The sequence below is a fragment of the Myotis myotis genome, unplaced genomic scaffold, assembly GCF_014108235.1.
Source record: "Myotis myotis isolate mMyoMyo1 unplaced genomic scaffold, mMyoMyo1.p scaffold_m19_p_15, whole genome shotgun sequence".
NCBI lineage: Eukaryota > Metazoa > Chordata > Mammalia > Chiroptera > Vespertilionidae > Myotis > Myotis myotis.
The window spans coordinates 17,100,527-17,118,624 of NW_023416319.1; the positions used below are offsets into that span (position 1 = coordinate 17,100,527).

Genomic DNA, 18,098 nt, shown 5'->3' on the forward strand with positions numbered 1-18,098 from the left:
TGGTTACACACAATCATCCCTCTGCTGCAGACAGAAGTACACCATGGCCTGGCCTGTGAGGCTCAGTGGTAGAGCATCGACCCATGTACCAAGAGGTCACCGGTTCGATTCCCAGTCAGGCACATGCCCAGGTTGCTGGCTCAATCCTGGTGGGGGCCATGCAGGTGGCAGCTGATAGATATTTCTCTCTCACTGAAGTTTCTATATCTCTCCCTTCCTATCTCTCTAAAAATCAATAAAAGAAAACATTAAAAAAAAAAAAAGGTACACCATGAATGTTAGTCCTGGATCTTTCCTGCACATACAACAAAACCATGATGTCCAATTACAGCTTAGATTGGTTTTGCATCATGTCTGCTGGTCACATTAACACGGCCACATTCATTCGAAGGGCAGCTCAAACTAGGAGTAAAATATTGTCTGAAAACAGTTATTCATTAACCTACTGAGAGCCTCAATCATGAATTATATTTTTCCTAAGACAGGATTCACTATTGCTCCTCTTTCAATCCACCTAGTATCTGTTGGGAGCCGTATATCATGAACTAGAACAAGAATGACAGATCTAAATTAACATGACAGAAAAGCTATTTGATGCTGCCTCTTGGTTTCTCCACTTCACTCTCTTTTGTGGCATCCAAAGGCTTCAGAACCCTGGCATTAATTAAGCAACAGTTTTATTACACACAATCAAAGCCTGAAAAGAAAAACCTAACAGACAGAAGAGGAGAATACAAGGTTCAATTAACTGTTTTCCTTTTTTGTGGTTGCTAATTGAGGTATTCTTAATTTTTATCACCTCACATGGAATGTTGCAAAGGAAAATACTGTAAGTGCAAGAGAAGACAATAAGCCTAAAATATATTACTGTATCATGATTTTATATAACCAATTTGCATACTTCTGTATTTTCCAAATCCTGGCTACATGTTAATAAATTGTTAACATATAATAGGCACCATAGAGAACTTTTCTAGATAATACTCCCCCCCCCCCTTGCTACATCTACCCTAATTTCTATATACTAAAATTTACAAAATATAGTGGTTGAAAGCACAGGCCCTGGGGCCAGTATGCATTAAAATTCCAGTTCTGCAATATACCTTGGGCAAGTTGCTTGATCTCTCTGAGTCCTATTTTATTAGTATTAATACATTAAGCGCCCTGTCAGTCATCGGTGACTGATACTATACTTTCCGTCCGGAAGACAAAACAGGCTGGGCGCTTAACGTGTTAATTGACAATCAAAAGCAACCTAAACAGCTAACCCCCAAAAATCCTATATAATAAAAGGCTAATATGCAAATCGACCAAATGGTGAAACGACTGGTTGCTATGATGCACACTGACCACCGGGGGAAGACGCTCAATGTAGGAGCTGCCCACTGGTGGTCAGTGTGCTCTCACAGGGGGAGTGCCTCTCAGCCAGAAGCCGAGCTCACAGCTGGCGAGTATAGCAGCAGTGGCAGGAGCCTCTCCCGCCTCTGTGACAGCACTAAGGATGTCTGACTGCTGGCTTAGGCCCGCTCTGTGGGGAGAGAACCTAAGCTGGGAGCAGACCTAAGCCAGCAGTTGGACATCCCCCAAGGGCTCCCGGACTGCGAGAGGGCACAGGCCAGGCTGAGGGACACCCCCCAACCCAATGAGTGCATGAATTTCGTGCACTGAGCCTCTAGTAATTATATAAAGCTCTTGCTTAGTATGTACCCTTATTGCATGTTGTCATGTTATAATGTTGAGATAGTGACCCCAATAGAGTACCAGGCTATATGTATTCAAGTTTACATTACTCAGTAACCAAACATTGGAAAACATCCCATATCCACAAAAATGTATCACTTAAAATAAAATGTACTGTGATCTGGATACATGTAATGTCCACACCTGCTCCTTATCATTTATAACAAAATATTAAAAAAGCTATAATTCTTAGACTTAATTTTAGAACCCTTAAGTATTACTCAGAGAAAAAGCTAAAGAAAACTCTTTAACCTATCAATTTTAAAGTCTAAAATGATACTATATTAATCCTACCAAAATTATGTATATGTGTGTATATATATACACACACATACACAAACATATATTATCAGGATTGAAGGAAACCGATTTTTTTTTTTAAGTTCCCTAATTAAACTGCCAGGTGTGTAAGTATGCCAATCACAAGAATAAGAGAAAATAGCCTGGCTAGTGTGCTCAGTGGTTGAGCATCGACCCATGAACCAGGAGGTCAGGGTTCAATTCCCGGTCAGAGCACATGCTCAGGTTGTGGGCTCAATCCCTAGTAGGGGGTGTGCAAGAGGTAGCCCATCAATGATTCTCTCTCATCATTGATGTTTCTTGTTCTCCCTGAACTATATAGACATATATTTCGAAGAAAGAATAAGGGAAAATATACAAACTGAAAATGAACCTCACACATAGATGTAAATAAAGCCACTCTTTAGGTTGCCCATTAATCCACAAGTGGCATATTCATCTTATTTACAGTATTATACCCCCTGCCATGATATTCCATTACAGAGTCACGCTACACACTCCATAGTTAACACTGTAGGAACCATTTATTTTTAAATACGGATTTTTTTCTCCTCCGTTTCCCTTTGGCTTGCTCCCAGGTTTTAAAACAACAACTTTATAATTAAATTTCTAATGCTATTAGATATTGATAAGAAAATGTGGATAAAGTTAAAGAAGTGATGTCTGAAATATAAAACATAATTTATATTCAATCTTCTAGTAAGATTTCAACATGTCATGGTTTTAGTGCTCCATGTGAGCAAGTGCTCCTTAAATATTTTTACAAGCCTGAACATGAAATTTATGTTACCCTTAAATATCAAAAACTTCTATTGTTTCCATTAGAGAATATCCAGGGAAATTTTTACACACACACAATCTAATATTCATTTTTGTTTTCATTTGTTTTTGATGAACCTATTTCTTAACTACTCACTCCTATCCCAAGCCTCCTCTCTCCTGTCTGAAACAGGATTTCAAGGTCCAAGTATTAACCCTCATAATGTTTTCACAATCATGAAACTATCTAGAAGCATGCACTAAACTATGAAAATATTTACTGAAGATCAATCAGAGCCTGGGCTTTGAAGCCTTAAGGGATATTTTTTAAATTGACAAAATTAATTACTAAACTTAACCAGGAAAAGTAAATTTTTTATTGTAAAAGGACTGCCAATGTATGCTTACATTGTAAATCCTAACTCAAACAGTAGGATGAGACCTGTGTTCCGTAACAACTTATAAAACAACTGGAGGCCCAGTGCATGAAAATCATGCACGGGGGGGTGGTGGGGAGTCCCTCAGCCTGGCCTGTGCCCCCTCACAGCCCGAGAGCCTGTGGGGGAGCAGGCCTAAGCTGTCAGTGGGACATCCTTAGTGCTGCCACGGAGGCGGAAGAGGCTCCTGCCACCACTGCTGTGCTTGCCAGCCGTGGGCCCGGCTTCTGGCTGAGCGATGCTCCCACTGCACTGACCACCAGGGGACAGCTCCTGCGTTGAGCGTCTAACCCCTGGTGGTCAGTGTGTGTCATAGCAACCTGTCGTTCTGCAGTTGGTTGATTTGCATATTAGCCTTTTATTATATAGGATTATTAAGGTCTGAATCACCACTTTGAACAGTATTGGCACTCATATCATTCCACTCATTTTATATGTAGAACAATGGAACACAGAGCCATGAAGTCATCTCGGATCCTTTAAGGCAGGGGTGGGGAACCTATTCTGCCAAGGGCCATTTGGACATTTATAACATCATTTGAGGGCTCTACAAAATTATCAACTTAAAAATTAGCCTGCTATGTTTGATCAAACATTTAATTAACTCACCCCTAATGCCTTGGTAAGGCCAGACCAAATTATTTCTCAGGCCTTAATATGGCCCACATGCTGGATGTTCCTCACCCCTGCTTTAAGGCCTCTGTTATAAGGTAGGTGATTATTACTGAGTAAGTCTTTAAAGTAGAATCACTGAATAGGTAATCCAAAATAGAGATAATTAAGTTTTCTGAATATAGTACTTGGCTCAGTTCAGTCAGAACAAGATATTTTATAAGCAGTAGAAGGAGGGAGGGCAAAAGGCTGGAGAGATAGAAATAACATTTGTTAGACATAAATAATGCTATAAAGATCAAATGGAGAAAAGCTATAGGTGCTTCTTAGTGTGAGACCTGGTATAACAGAAGCAGAGATACACAGGACCTCCAAATACTATTTGAAAGGCAACTGGGTATAGCAGAGCAAAGGACTCTGAAGTCAGACAGATTTGATTTCAAAACATAACTCTACAACTTAGAGATATGAAAACTTGGAAAAAGGTTTAACTTCTCTAAGCTTCAGGTTCCTTATCTGTAAAATAAGGGTAATATCCATCTTATCAGGTTTATGTAAGGACTGAAATATACCACATAGCTAGCACTATAGTGCCTAAACACAGAGGCAATAAATATTAACGTATTCTCTCTATACCTCAAACTTTGAGTAGTACAAAACTGGAAAAAAAAAAAAGATAAAAGCCCCTGAAGATACACACACAAAAATGGACATTTTTCAATTCCTTATATAGGAATATATTTCCAAACTAAAAACTGGGGTGGGGGGTGGGAGGGAAGGGCACTTAGAAAGGATTATAATGGCCTCTGAAATTCAATTGGTTCCATACATAAGAACTTTAAATAAGGGTGTAAGGGTGCATTCCAAAAGATCAGACTAATAAAAATTTCTCTAAAGTGAACCCTATTCATGAGGTTTGGGATTAGTAGAATTTAAGATGACTTGGTAACTCTAGCTCTGTCAGGAAATCAAAAAAGAAGTTTCTTGGTCATTCAGCCAGTTAGACATTTCTGTAATTACTAGTATAAACCAAAAAGATGCCCTAAAAAAAAGTGATGTCTTTTTTTAAAAATATATTTTTATTGAGTTCAGAGAGGAAGGGAGAGGGAGAGATAGAAACATCAATGATGAGAGAGAACCACTGATTGGCTGACTCCTGCACGCCCACTACTGGGATTGAGCGCCTGCAACCCAGGCTTATGCCCTTGACCAGAATCAAACCTGCGACCCTTCAGTCTGCAGGCCGATGCCCTATCCACTGAGCCAAGCCGGCTAGGACAAAAGTGATGTCTTTTAACACTGATCTTAAGAAGTAAATCTTACCAAAAAAGAACTCTACAACAAGAACAAATATCGGGAAGATCACTAAATCAAATGGAATTCAGAATCATAGGAAAAAGGGGAAAATACAATTTTATTTTTTTGTAGAAACTTGGTATAGAGTAGAATAGGCATTTGAATACATAGCTCATTTAAATTCAATAGTCATTTGAATTCATGCCTTATAAGCTGAGTCATGACACAAGAATAAAATTTAACATATATGGGTCCTGAGCTCATGGGTACTAAAAAGTTCAAAAGAAGAGCTCGGGTTTCACAAGCTTTGTAAGTGATCTATTTATACCATATAACTAAGAACATATTTATTCATGGAGAGCTTATAAGCCCAGGCTGCTGAGACTGTCAAACTAGGAGAGAGGAGAATGAAAAGCCACAAAAATCCATAAAACTATAGGAATAAAAATCTCCCTTCCAGATATCATGCAAAATTCTAACAAGTGGCCTTTAAAACATTAATGTGCACAATAACACCATTTTCTTTTTTTTTAAATATATTTTTTATTGATTAAGATATTACATATGTGTCCTTGTCCCCACGTTACCCTCTACCCCCTCCCCCCCCCCCGCTCATGCCCTCACCCCCCCGTTGTCCATGTCCATTGATTAGGCCTATATGCTTGCATATAAGTCCTTTGGTTGATCTTTCCCCCTTACCCCCACCCTCCCCTACCTTCCCTCCAAGTCCCGACAGTCCAATCAATGCCTCTCCGTCTCTGGATCAGTCCTTGTTCATCAGTTTATGTTGTTCATTATATTCCACAAATGAGTGAGATCCTGTGGTATTTATCCGCTCTCCAGTTCCATCCATGCTGTGGCAAATGGTAAGAGTTCCTTTTTCTTCTTTTCTTAAAGAGTGGGTGTGGAAATTCCTAGACTATTTAGTATTAAATCACTGATCCTATAATACTGATACATATCAGTCTAAATAAATATTTGCAGTAAAAGTTCACTATCAGTAAAAAAAAAAAATAATGTTTCTGACAGAATTCTAAAAGCTATACTAAAGACTGTGTGTGTGTGTGAGAGAGAGAGATGGGTCCTAGGGGGAAGTAAAGTGCTTCTGTTCTGAGTTTTGCATAGAGGTATAATATCAGGGACTTACATTCTGTAAATACAGTATTTTAGGGCTGCAAGGCTAGAATCACCATTGCTATATATATTATAAAAAAGTTTTATTAATTGTAATGAGAAAAGATCATCTTACACTTAACCTGAGTACTGATAACTGATTTTTATTTATTAACTAGAGGCCCAATGCACAAAATTCATGAAAGAGTAGGTCTTCCTTCCCCCCACTGCCGGCACTGGCTTCCCTCCAGCCCTGGCTTCGTCTGGAAGGACATCTGCAATGACGTCTGGTCTAATTAGCATATTACCTTTTTATTATTATTATAGATATTTTAAATAAACACTTAAGTCAATTAACAGTTAAAGCAAGAAAACAAATTTACTTGTATATCTTTGGAAGATACCTGGATTCATTTACATAGCCTATTAGTTGCTTTTACAGGAAGCCACTAAGCTTAAAATACCTCAAATCCTGATGGCCTCATATACTTTCCCAAAGTTACAGCTTGCTAAAGAAGGCCCAGAAAACTGATATGGTAGAGAAAATTTGGCTCATTAATGTCTTCAATAGCCTTCTGCCATATTTTCCAATATTACAGTGATGATTAACAAGGTTACAATTTTGGTATAATTGAGTGTTAAATGGATGAATCAGTCTTTAGTTGTAGTTACTGCACAGATTTCCCCACCCTCTTCTTCTTATAAACACCGTTCATTGATATTCAATTCTCAATTACATAAATTAAAATAACACAGCCCCTAATATTGAGGTCAACAGCATAGGGGGGACTCCCCCCCCCCCGAAAATTTCTAAATAAACAGTATTAGGAAAGGAACACAATTTAAATATGCTGTAGCTTACTTGCCTGGATTTTGCTCTTCTTTTAAGCAACTCAAAATATGACAGGAGTTGCTCCAAACCAGAAAACCCTCATGCTACTTGCAACTAAATTAGAGGGGTGGGTAGTGGTAGGCTGACAAGGCAGACCTTTTAAAATTTTTAATTTTTTTTTTTTTTTTGGTTACCCAATTTTTAAAAAAATTCAAAAGTTAAAACCCAGAGTGGAATGCCAAAAAGTGTGCTAGTAATCAAAATCCTAACTGACCCATGATAGAATTATAGTCTAAAGATCATCAACCATATTTGTGACACTACTTTGGGAAGTGGGCAGTATTTTTTAGCCTGTGAACCAAATCTAGAGTGGAAACACAATGCCCGTAGACTGCAAGAAAAGTGTGATGTTAAAACCAACAGATTTTCCCTCTTTTTCAGGAATTGTGCCTGGCATTGTGCAGCTGTGGTGCTGCCTTCATCACTCCCTCCGTTTCCAGTCTTGCTAATTAAAAGGTTGATCACAGAACAATGCTCTTCTCATTAATTTCAGTGTTCTGATTGGGCAGAATCCTTGCTTACCCCACCTGATCTTTTCATACAGCTGAAGTTAATGTGACAGGAGCCCGAAGATGGATTATCTGCTGCCATATTGCCCATCGCCTCCAATCAGGAGCTATCTGTGTAAACTGATTGTTCTAATTTGCTCTCATTATTTTTACAATATCAGGAGAAAATAACGCACACAGCTCACTGTCAAAGCCATGAAAATCAGCCATTAGTTAAACCCAGACACTGAGTGGCTTTATTAGAGGTACTGTAGTTTATTGATGCAGCTCTCGTCAAACAAGGCAGCATTTGCTTCAGACGGAAATGTTTATACGGAAAGTAAATATTCATTGTAATAATACCCACAGCAATATGATATTTTGAAGAATCCTGTTCTTATTTCAAAAGCTTGGCTCTGACATAAATTAACAACAATGAAGAGTTGGGTTGGCATAAGAAAGTAGATAACATTTAATGCACTCAGTTGCATGAAAACATGTTTATTAACTAAAATCTATGAGTACTCTCCACATCCTAGAACTCATAAAGAAATTCTATTCTGTGACAACAAATGCCAATCAATCAATCAAGCAATAATGGAAGTTCTATTTTCTCCACACAACAACAAATATTTTTATTTCCTCCACCCCAAATTTACAACTTAGGAATCAAAATTATTTCTGTAATAATCATACAGGTATAGTTTTAAACAAAAAACTGTATTCTCATACAATGTAGTGTTCAAAAAGAAAAAGTACTAATCCTAGTACCATATACAGTCGCAATATATTTCAGAAATAGAAAATAAGCAGTGTGTAAAGCCAGCTAAGCGAACAAGCTGGGTTTTAAAACTCTTCAGTAAGAGACAGTTTCTTAAAGCAGAAGACCGAATTCTCCGGAAAGGTTTGATAGTCAATGAGATAATTATCCTTAAAAAAATGTGTCTTGGGCACAAAGAAACTATATTTTCCTGTTATAAAGAAAATGCTAAACTCTAGAAGAAAATAGATTTAAACTTCATATTTCAAGGCTTGCTTGGCTATGAACATTTTGTAAAAATGTTACCTAACTGCTGCCTGAAGAGCATTTTGGAAGGCTGGAGGAGGGTAAAATAAAAGAAACAGATGCCTTTTAAATATAGGAATTTAATCCACACGCTCCCCCCCTTTAGTATTAGAAGGAAACATGGCTTCCTCCAGTTTTCTTTCTACACTAAGATTCGTAGGTAATGTGAAGGCAAGAGTATGCCCTTCTTGCTGCTCCCCTTTTAATGGCCACTTTTCTTTTTTCTAAGAAACATGTGCCATGCTTTCTCCTTAAAATTCCTGCACTAAAAGACTGCACCATACTGCACTCTGCAAAACGTGCTGATGGCGCCAATTACAAGCCCCCAGCCGAACGCTCCAGCCCCCACCATTCGGGCAGATTTATGCGGACTCTTGCCGACGTTATTACAAGTCAGAGTTTATTGGGAAATTGTTACATTATGCGGAGTGTCTAACAAATTGCTTATGCTGCTATAATTGGATTACAACAGCCGCTTGCTCCCACCGGTAAGATTAGGCAAGTAGGACTCCTGCCGATCTCTGAGCGTTAGCAGTAATTTTATTTGCCTTGCCTCTCTCTTTCCTAACAACATGCCTCTCTCCCTGCCAGCTGTCTGCTGAAAAGGCACAGGCTTGTTCCTTGGCCCTAACAATGCAATTACAGCCCTGCAGATCGCACTGTTTGTGCATTAAGTACAGAGCCAAAACGAGGCGAATTGATCGTTTGACTTTTGGAGAAGCCATGTGATCTCTCCGTGCGGGTGATCTGACATGCATCAGCAGGCAATATTGCAGTCAATTCTTGATGAAGAACTTTCTTCCTTCACCCCTCTCTCTCCCAACCTTTCCTTTTTCACTGAGGAAGACTGTGACTGGGATAATGTCATGCTAATCTAGATCAATCCACAAAGACAAACTCAATCTTATTAGCTCCCTGGCTAGAAAGAAATGTGAATAGGTTCTAGCATCTTGAAGCATCTCAGTCAGATATATCAGTGGTTCCCAACAGTTGAACCACCGCTGCTATCTTAAAAAAAGGTTCATAAAGAGTTCAAGGAGGAAAAAAAGTTTACAGAAACACTACAATTAAAAAAATTACCACACACACAAAGTTTTAGATTTTGCCAAATAAAACTGCCTTGGAAAGGCTTTGTTATAAGCTCTGTCTTATAGTCAAGGGGCCATCAGGAAATCAGCACTGAAACACGTGTCCTGCCTTCCTCCGAAGATCTGCTCTGCTGAAAGATGCTGGCAGCCAATGTGCAGAATCAATGAAGCTGACTTCAGGCTTAAAAACAGCCAGACTGATCTCCACTCAGCGCAAAGTTTTAAACATATTTTGTCAACCACTTTCAGTTTCTTGTTTCTTTCTCTTGTATTTTTAACAATAAATGCAGGTAGCAAGGAGACTATGCAAGCAGTTACTCTGACTCTTAGGCATAATCCACAAAGACTCTCACTTGGGTCTGGACTTTTTAAAAAAATGACGAACTCTCTTGAAATGGTAGAAAGTGACTTCGAATTCTACCAGTTTTAATATAGACCAGGATTCCTGTTTAAACTTTCCTCTCCAATGGCATATTCCTAAAGGGTCACAAAACTGATTACATAACAAAAGTGTGGTCAGGCTGCTGATCCCTTTTGGCGTCCTTTGTATAAGTATCATACACATCCAGAAGTTTATGTATACTTGTATCCTTAATCTGACAAACACACAAACTCTTGTTTGTAACAATGGCCCTTGATTCTGTTATTACTTCAAAAGTGAACTTGGAAAGTCACTCCTACCAGTATTTCTCAGAACCTCTCTGTAGCCATCCACACCATTAACACTCATTAAATTCATAAGAACATTTGAAGATGAAAGGGAAAATATTACTTCTAAACTTTATTCCTGCCTTAAGAATAAGCCAAATGTGTAACACGTTACACTTCAGAGTTTTTCCAACCACATTGGCCTCAGTGAAATGGTTACATTTAAATGTATTCTCTAAAAGCTAATTGTTATACTCAACAGAGGAACCTGTGCAAAGAATGGACCATCTAATGTGCTACTTGTAGAACAGTATATTAAAGAAGCCTGTTAACATGTAGTTTAAAACTCAAAAGAAACTCTGAACAGCTGAAACGCCTTATAAATAGCACAGACCCAGAGGAAGTGCAAACGTCTGCATTGTGAATTGTAGATCTTAATTACCGACAATGGCTGGTACAGCAAGTAGCAAGGAAAAAAAGTGAAACAGTTGCACTGTTCATGGTTGGCAATAATTCTTCAGGAAAATATTTACTATCAATCAGTTATGAGAAAAGGGACTCTGTGCTCGTAAAACAGCACGTTGCTTCTCATACCAGGACCATTTTGCTTCAGCATAATCTGAATTTAAACAGCTTGTTTCCTGCGGATATAATTTTGGAAATAAATAAAACAAGTCTTCTATCAAAATCTGGAGTAAGTGGAAAGGAACGTCACATTTTTCTGTCTCAGTCAGTTACAAACAGATTATTAGTCTCAAGTAAAAAACAATAACAACAACAACAACTATAATACAGAACACATCTACAAAGGACTACTGAAGTGGTTTATTTTCCAAACATAGAGGCAATACTTCTTCCTACCTGGACAAGAATCTAGGTAGATATGTTCAAACAACTCAATTTTAACTGTGTATGTGTGTATAAGGGTAAATTAGGGAAATACCTGAAATCAAACTTTTCAGTAATATTTAAATAAAGTTCAATTAAAAGATAACAAAGGATTAGGGGGTCTTCATTTTTCCAGTTAGTTTTCTTTATCAATTAAAAAGCATCATGAAGATTGACAATCAGGTACAATGTAATTATTGATTTTAAACACTAAGTTGGCAGTCAATAATGACTGTCCATTTAAAGGTACAATAAATACAAAGCTCATCATGTTCCAATCACAAATCTCAAAAAATTCAGGGTTATAATTATTAAGAAGGAAGGCTTTGGAAGAAAATAAGACATTTCAAGTGCCTCCAAATATTACCTGGATTAAGTTATACTGATAAAATGACCCCTCCTCCATTTTTATTTTTAAACTAGAGGCCCGGTGCACAAAATTCATGCAAGAGTAGGCCTTCCTTTCCCTGGCTGCAGGCACCAGCTCCCCTTTGGCAGCCGGGACCCGTGCTTCCCTGCAGCCGCTGGCAGGCACCCAGGACTTGGGCTTCCCTCACAGCCCTGGCTTTGTCTGGAAGGTTGTCTGGAAGGATGTCCAGTCTAATTAGCTTATTACCCTTTTATTATTATAGATCTTTTTTAGGCATCATTCTTCAAGTTAGAGATTCAGAAGATTATTATTAACCTAGGGTGACTGTAGTTTGTCTTACAACTTTGTGGGGGTATTTTGTATTCTAAACAGGGCCAATGGGTCTCTTTCCATAGACCTATAGTAAAACACTTATTGTAAGATATTTCCAGCAATGAAGAGTCACATACAATGCACTATAAGGGGTCTGAACATAACAACATTGCTATTTTTAAGGGAATAACTGGTAGTAAAGTTTTCTCTAAAACTCATATAAACAGTATTCAATAGTAAGGTTTTAGACTTTAATTATCATCTCCACCTAAATCAGTGATGACGAACCTTTAGAGTTTGGTGTGTCAGCATTTTGAAAAACCCTAACTTAACTCTGGTGCCATGTCACATATAGAAATTTTTTGATATTTGCAACCATAGTAAAACAAAGACTTATATTTTTGATATTTATTTTATATATTTAAATGCCATTTAACAAAGAAAAATCAACCAAAAAAATGAGTTCGCGTGTCACCTCTGACACACGTGTCATAGGTTCGCCATCAATGACCTAAATCAAAGTCACTCCTACCAGAACTGACTGCTTTGAACTAGAGCCCAAAATGGTTGCTATCACTATATTATAGTTGCTCTCACATGGAGATGGCTGGACATTCAAGGCCACTTTGGAGTTCAATCTGAATCAACAGACACTTGTACCAACTTAAAAACCATGCAGCCATATCAAGTGTAGCAGATGAAACTATTCAGTTAAGGGCTAAAGGTGAAGAACAGAAAATAGGGACAAGCTTGCAGACCTACAAAAATAGTACCAAGTCATTATTTTTCAAAGGTGAAGCAATAAATGAGGCCAACAGAAATAGTACAGAATCATGATATACTATAATATGTAAATGAAAAAGGTAAAATTCTTCCCCTATTCCCATGTTGTTGGTACTTCACTGAAGGCTGTTGCAAAAAGAATAGAATTCAGCTACATGTTTTTATTTGCCATTGATCAATAGTTTATTTAGCTCAATTCTGAAGAAATGAACCAGAAGACAGACAGCCCATGGGCCAATAAAAGGAACGATAAGCCTTAGCTGGTGTGGCTCAGTGGATAGAGCGTTGGCCTGTGGATTGAAAGGTCCTGGGTTCGATTCCAGTCAAGGGCACATGCCTAGGTTGTGGGCTCGATCCCCATTGTGGAGTGTGCAGGGGGCAGCCAATCAATGATTCTCTCTCATCATTGATGTTTCTATCTCTCCCTTCCTCTCTCTGAAATCAATACAAATACATTAAAAAAAAAGAAAAAAGGAACCAGAAAGTTAGGTGGGTTCCAATAGAAAATGATAGAAATCATTATTCAATTAGGGTATTTAAGGAATCAATGAAAGGATATAGATGTCAGAATAACGTTAAAATAAGCAAGAATGGGATGAGAGGGTCACCATCTGGGAGCAAAGGAAACAGACTGATGAGCAGCAATGAGCAAACTTAATTCCTCACCCAAGAGCATAGAAGAAATTATGCCATTGTGCCAGATGCCAGAAGATTTCTAACCATGCACCACTTAAGTAGAGCGTGGGAGAGAAAAAAACACATACACCACATCATACAGACACACAACAAAGTAACTGCATAGCTTTAGAGATCCTGGTTTACAAAGTATGGAGAAAACAAAAAGGACAGATGCTCACTTGGCCAGCTCTCAATGGAACTCATTAAAATTGTCACCCTGTCCTTGGATCGGTGCTCATGTTAAGATATTACCTTGGTTAGCGAGAAGTCACCCACTTGTGATAAAACTGAGAGCAGTGTGGCCAAAAAGGAGAGAGATTATTTTTAAAGGCCCAAATAATTGGTCCCCCATCTCAATGTACAAATGCTAGGTATAAAATAGGGTCAATTAGCACTTGCTAGCTGTTACTAAATGACTGAAACATGAAATATATAATTTATAATATTCATATTTTACAGTAAGTCATTAAGGCATTCTAATTTAAGAGACACTTAAATGACTATCTTTTTAAACTATAATTTTAAATAAATTCTGACATTTCTTATATGGATCATTTCCATTGATTATATTTTCTATTATATATTTTCAGTTGACTTTTAAGAAATAAAATAAAAAATATTGCTGTCCTTTGATTTTTGTAGCAAAGGATGATACCAGCCCTAGCTCTAATAATAACAGTAAGTAATTAAGAGCCTAATTGTATAATACAATAGATTAAACTTAAAGTAGTTAAAATGTGGTAACAGTGACAACTTATTGAAAGCAGTAAGCTTGCAGATATGCAAAGTAAAAGTCTAGAAACAAAGCCCATACTGAAATTTTATTTATTCTTGGAATAATCAAAATGGGTGATATCTAAATTTAGGTCAAAGCTCCTGAGTAATTAAAGATACTTAGAAAATTTGAGTCATAGTTATATGATTATTAGATTGTAAAATCTCTAATATGTAAGATTATTTTTTTTGTATCTTGCCCACTCAGATCAAGATCACCAAAAGGAATATTTCTACCATTAAGCCACTTAATAAATAACAGTAGTGATATAATAATTGGATTTTCTATAGCATATTTCACAATCCTTACAATGGTGTACATTATTCTTAATTACACTTAGAAGCCATGAACAAACATAAAAATAATTTGTATATTTTCTTACATAAAACCTTACTTTTTTGTTACAATCCATAGCTAGTGTTAAGCAACAAACATGATTTAGACTAAAGTGTGACCAGAATACATAATCAACAAATTCTGTTGCAATTAAAGAGCTGGAGATTCCAACTTGTAATCTAATTTGGATAAAATGATGCCTGCTATATTCTTTTTAAAATATAAAATCCTGTAATAAGTTTTAATAGCAATAATGAGTGAAGATATCTATAGATAATGCATCGTTATGATGTAGTAAAACATATATTGAGTAATATTACTTACTTTGGCCACACAATTTTCAGTCTTCATAGCAGTGCTTGCTAGACATACTGTTTCTTGGTTTAAGCAGAGTCTGGCACAGCTGTTATAAGTCTGTAAAGAGAGGTGTAGGTTTTTTTGGAAACAGGTTTAAATATTAAAATATTATCATATAGTTTTTAAATTCTGCTCTATTTCTCAATATCAATACACAAATAGATTCTATATGTAAATTCCAGATTTATGAGTACTGAGGGACAAGGAAGACAGGGGAAAACCCAGGAAAGCCATTGATGTCCCCATAAACAAGTATGTGAGCAGCAGTGGTTCACTATATGTATGGAAGGTAGGGGTGTTAGTTATTGAAAAATGGGCAAAGAACTTGAATAGGTATTTCTCCAAAGCAGATATACAAATGGCCAACAAGCACATGAAAAGATAGGCAACATCACTAATAATTAGGGCAATGCAAAGCAAAACTACAAAATACCATTTTACACCCATTAGGATAAGTATTAGTAAAACAACAACAACCAAAACAAAAACTCACAGAAAACAAGTGTTGGCAAGGATGTGGAGAAATTGGAACCATTATGCACTCACTGTTAATGGAAATGTAAAATGGTACAGCCACTGTGGAAAACAGTATGGTGGTAGTTAAATAATTAAAAATAGAATTACCATATGATCCAATAATATTATTTTGGGTATATACCCCAAAGAATTAAAACAATCCTGAAGATACTAGTTAGTATACTGTATTTGTATGTAGTGCTCATAACAGGATTATCCACAATAGCTAAAATGTGGAAGCAGCCCAATTGTACATTGATAGGTTACACCTTAACCATTAAGAAATAAGCAAAATGTTGCCCTAACCGGTTTGGCTCAGTGGATAGAGCGTCGGCCTGCGGACTGAAAGGTCCCAGGTTCGATTCCGGTCAAGGGCATGTACCTTGGTTGCGGGCACATCCCCAGTAGGCAGTGTGCAGGAGGCAGCTGGTTGATGTTTCTCTCTCATCAATGTTTCTAACTCTCTATCCCTCTCCCTTCTTCTCTGTAAAAAATCAATAAAATATATATTAAAAAAAAAAGAAATAAGCAAAATGTGATATATATACACAATGAAATACTATTAAGCCTTAAAAAGGAAGGGAAATTATGACACATCCTATATAATAAAAGGGTAATATGCAAATAGACTGAACAGCAGAACCGAACAACCAATTAAAGCCTTAATAGGCTACATGATATGCTAAGGCTGCTCAACCGCTCACTATGATGTGCACTGACCACCAGGATGCAGACAGTCAACCGGTCAACCAGTCGCTATGATGTGCACTGACCACCAGGGGGCAGATGCTCTACCAGTAGGTCAGCTTGCTGCTGGGGTCTGGCCGATTGGGATTGAGCAAGATGGGCAGGACATGCCCAGGAGCCCTCCCTCGGTCCCTCCCCAGCCCCGATCATGCTCCGATGGGGTCCCTCAGCCTGGCCTGTGCCCTCTTGCAATCCGGGACCCCTCGGGGGATGTTGGAGAGTGGGTTTCAGCCTGATCCCACAGGCTACTCCCCTTGGGAGGATGCCAGGCGCAGGGCTCATGGCTGGTGAGTGCTGCTGTGGCAGCGCAAGCTTCTCCCGGTCAGGACTGATTGGGCACAAGCCTGCAGCAGGCACAGTGGGGCTGGGATGAGCAGGAGCGGCAGGTAGAAGCTGCAGGTGGCATGGGACTGTGAGTTTTGGCCAGATCCCCGCAGGCCCCCCAGAGGGACTCCACCTGTGCACAAATTCATGCACCGTGCCTCTAGTCTACACTAATAAAAGAGAAACGTGCAAATTGACCTTCCCTCCGCTATGCCCACCAGCCAATCAGAGTGATATGCAAATTAACCCAACAAAGATAGTGGTTATTTTGCAAACACAGGCACGGAGCGAAGACTGAAGACAGAGTAGAATGAAGCCAAGAGCTGCAGAAGGGAGCAAAGTGGCAGAGGAGGGAGCGGAGCCAAGGCAGCGGAGATGGGAGGGAGTGAGGCAGCGCTCCCTTCTCTGCTTCACTCCAGCCTCAGGAAGCCCTATTCTTGCAGGAATCTTCCTGCAACGAGCCTCTAGTACTATATAACATGAATGAACCTTAAGGACATTATGCTAAGTGAAATAAGTCCATTACAAAAATATAAATACTATATAGTTCCACTTAGAGATTTATAGTCAAAATCTTAAGAGACAGAAGTAGAATAGTGGTTGCCAAGACCTGGGAGAAGAGGGAAATGGGGAGTTATTGTTTAACACGTACAGAGTTTCAGTTTTACAAGGTGAAAAGAGTTACGGTGATGGATGGTGGTGATGGTTACACATAATGTGAATGTATTTAATGCTACTGAACTGTACATTTTAGAATGACTAACATGGCAAATGTTATATTACATGTGTTTTACCACAATTAAAAAGAAAACTGGTTGTACTTTATGGTAAGCAAACATTATTAACAACTGGCCAATATATTAATACAAATATTTCCCCCTTTTTGTTTTGTTTTGTTACTGACGGTATAAATCATGGTCCTCAAACTTTAGCATGCATCAGAATAATCTGGTGATGATTGTTAAAATACAGATTACTTGGCCCCATCCCCAGAGCTTCGGAAAAATTGCATTATTAACCCCTAGAGTGCCGGGGAGCGTGTTGGCGCTCCTCCTTTCTTTCGCCAAAAGTGTCGGGAGCACTATCACAGCTTCGAAATGGTGTCCAGTTCTAAGTCTGCTTGTATTAGTGATGATGATATTGCTAACTATGTCAATGTAGTAAAGGTTTCTTTAAGTTTTTGAATATGAAACTTATTGATTTCTTATGTGAATGTCTTACATAACTACAGAACATTTATCAAACCTAAGGAATTAACGAGGTACAATATAAAAAACTTAAGTTTTCCCACTTTTCCTACTAATGCCCCTTTTCTGTTTAGGATCCAACCTAAGGTCCCACATTGCATTCAGTTGTCATATCTCCTTAACCTCCTCTAATCGGTTACAATTTCTCATCTTTCCTGACTGTCACATCTGAAGAGTACTGATTAATTAATCTATGGAACATCCCTCAGTTAAGGTCTCATGTTTTCTCATGATCAGATTGAGGTTATACATTACTAGGAAGGATAGCACAGAGGTGATGTGCCTATCTCAATGTATCAAGTCAGGAGATATGTTGAATATTTCTA

At 38.1% G+C, this 18,098-nt stretch overlaps 1 protein-coding gene across 32 annotated transcripts in view; it reads right to left on the reverse strand.

Annotated features, from left to right (window-relative positions):
* Window positions 1–18,098, reverse strand: part of BTRC (beta-transducin repeat containing E3 ubiquitin protein ligase) — a 178,115-nt gene that overhangs the window by 46,852 nt on the left and 113,165 nt on the right. For 16 of the 32 annotated variants that reach the window (XR_004972147.1, XR_004972148.1, XM_036336239.1 and 13 more), the window contains 2 exons: window positions 15,485–15,514; window positions 14,906–14,995 (listed from right to left, as the gene is read on the reverse strand). The exons of 1 other annotated variant lie outside the window; for it this stretch is intronic. Coding sequence is in view for 29 of the 31 variants with exons in the window: in XM_036336239.1 (XP_036192132.1) it covers window positions 14,906–14,995; window positions 15,485–15,514 (120 nt within the window). In the remaining 2 variants the exon portion in view is untranslated. 15 more of the 32 variants (XM_036336246.1, XM_036336250.1, XM_036336242.1 and 12 more) reach the window with 2 other exon arrangements.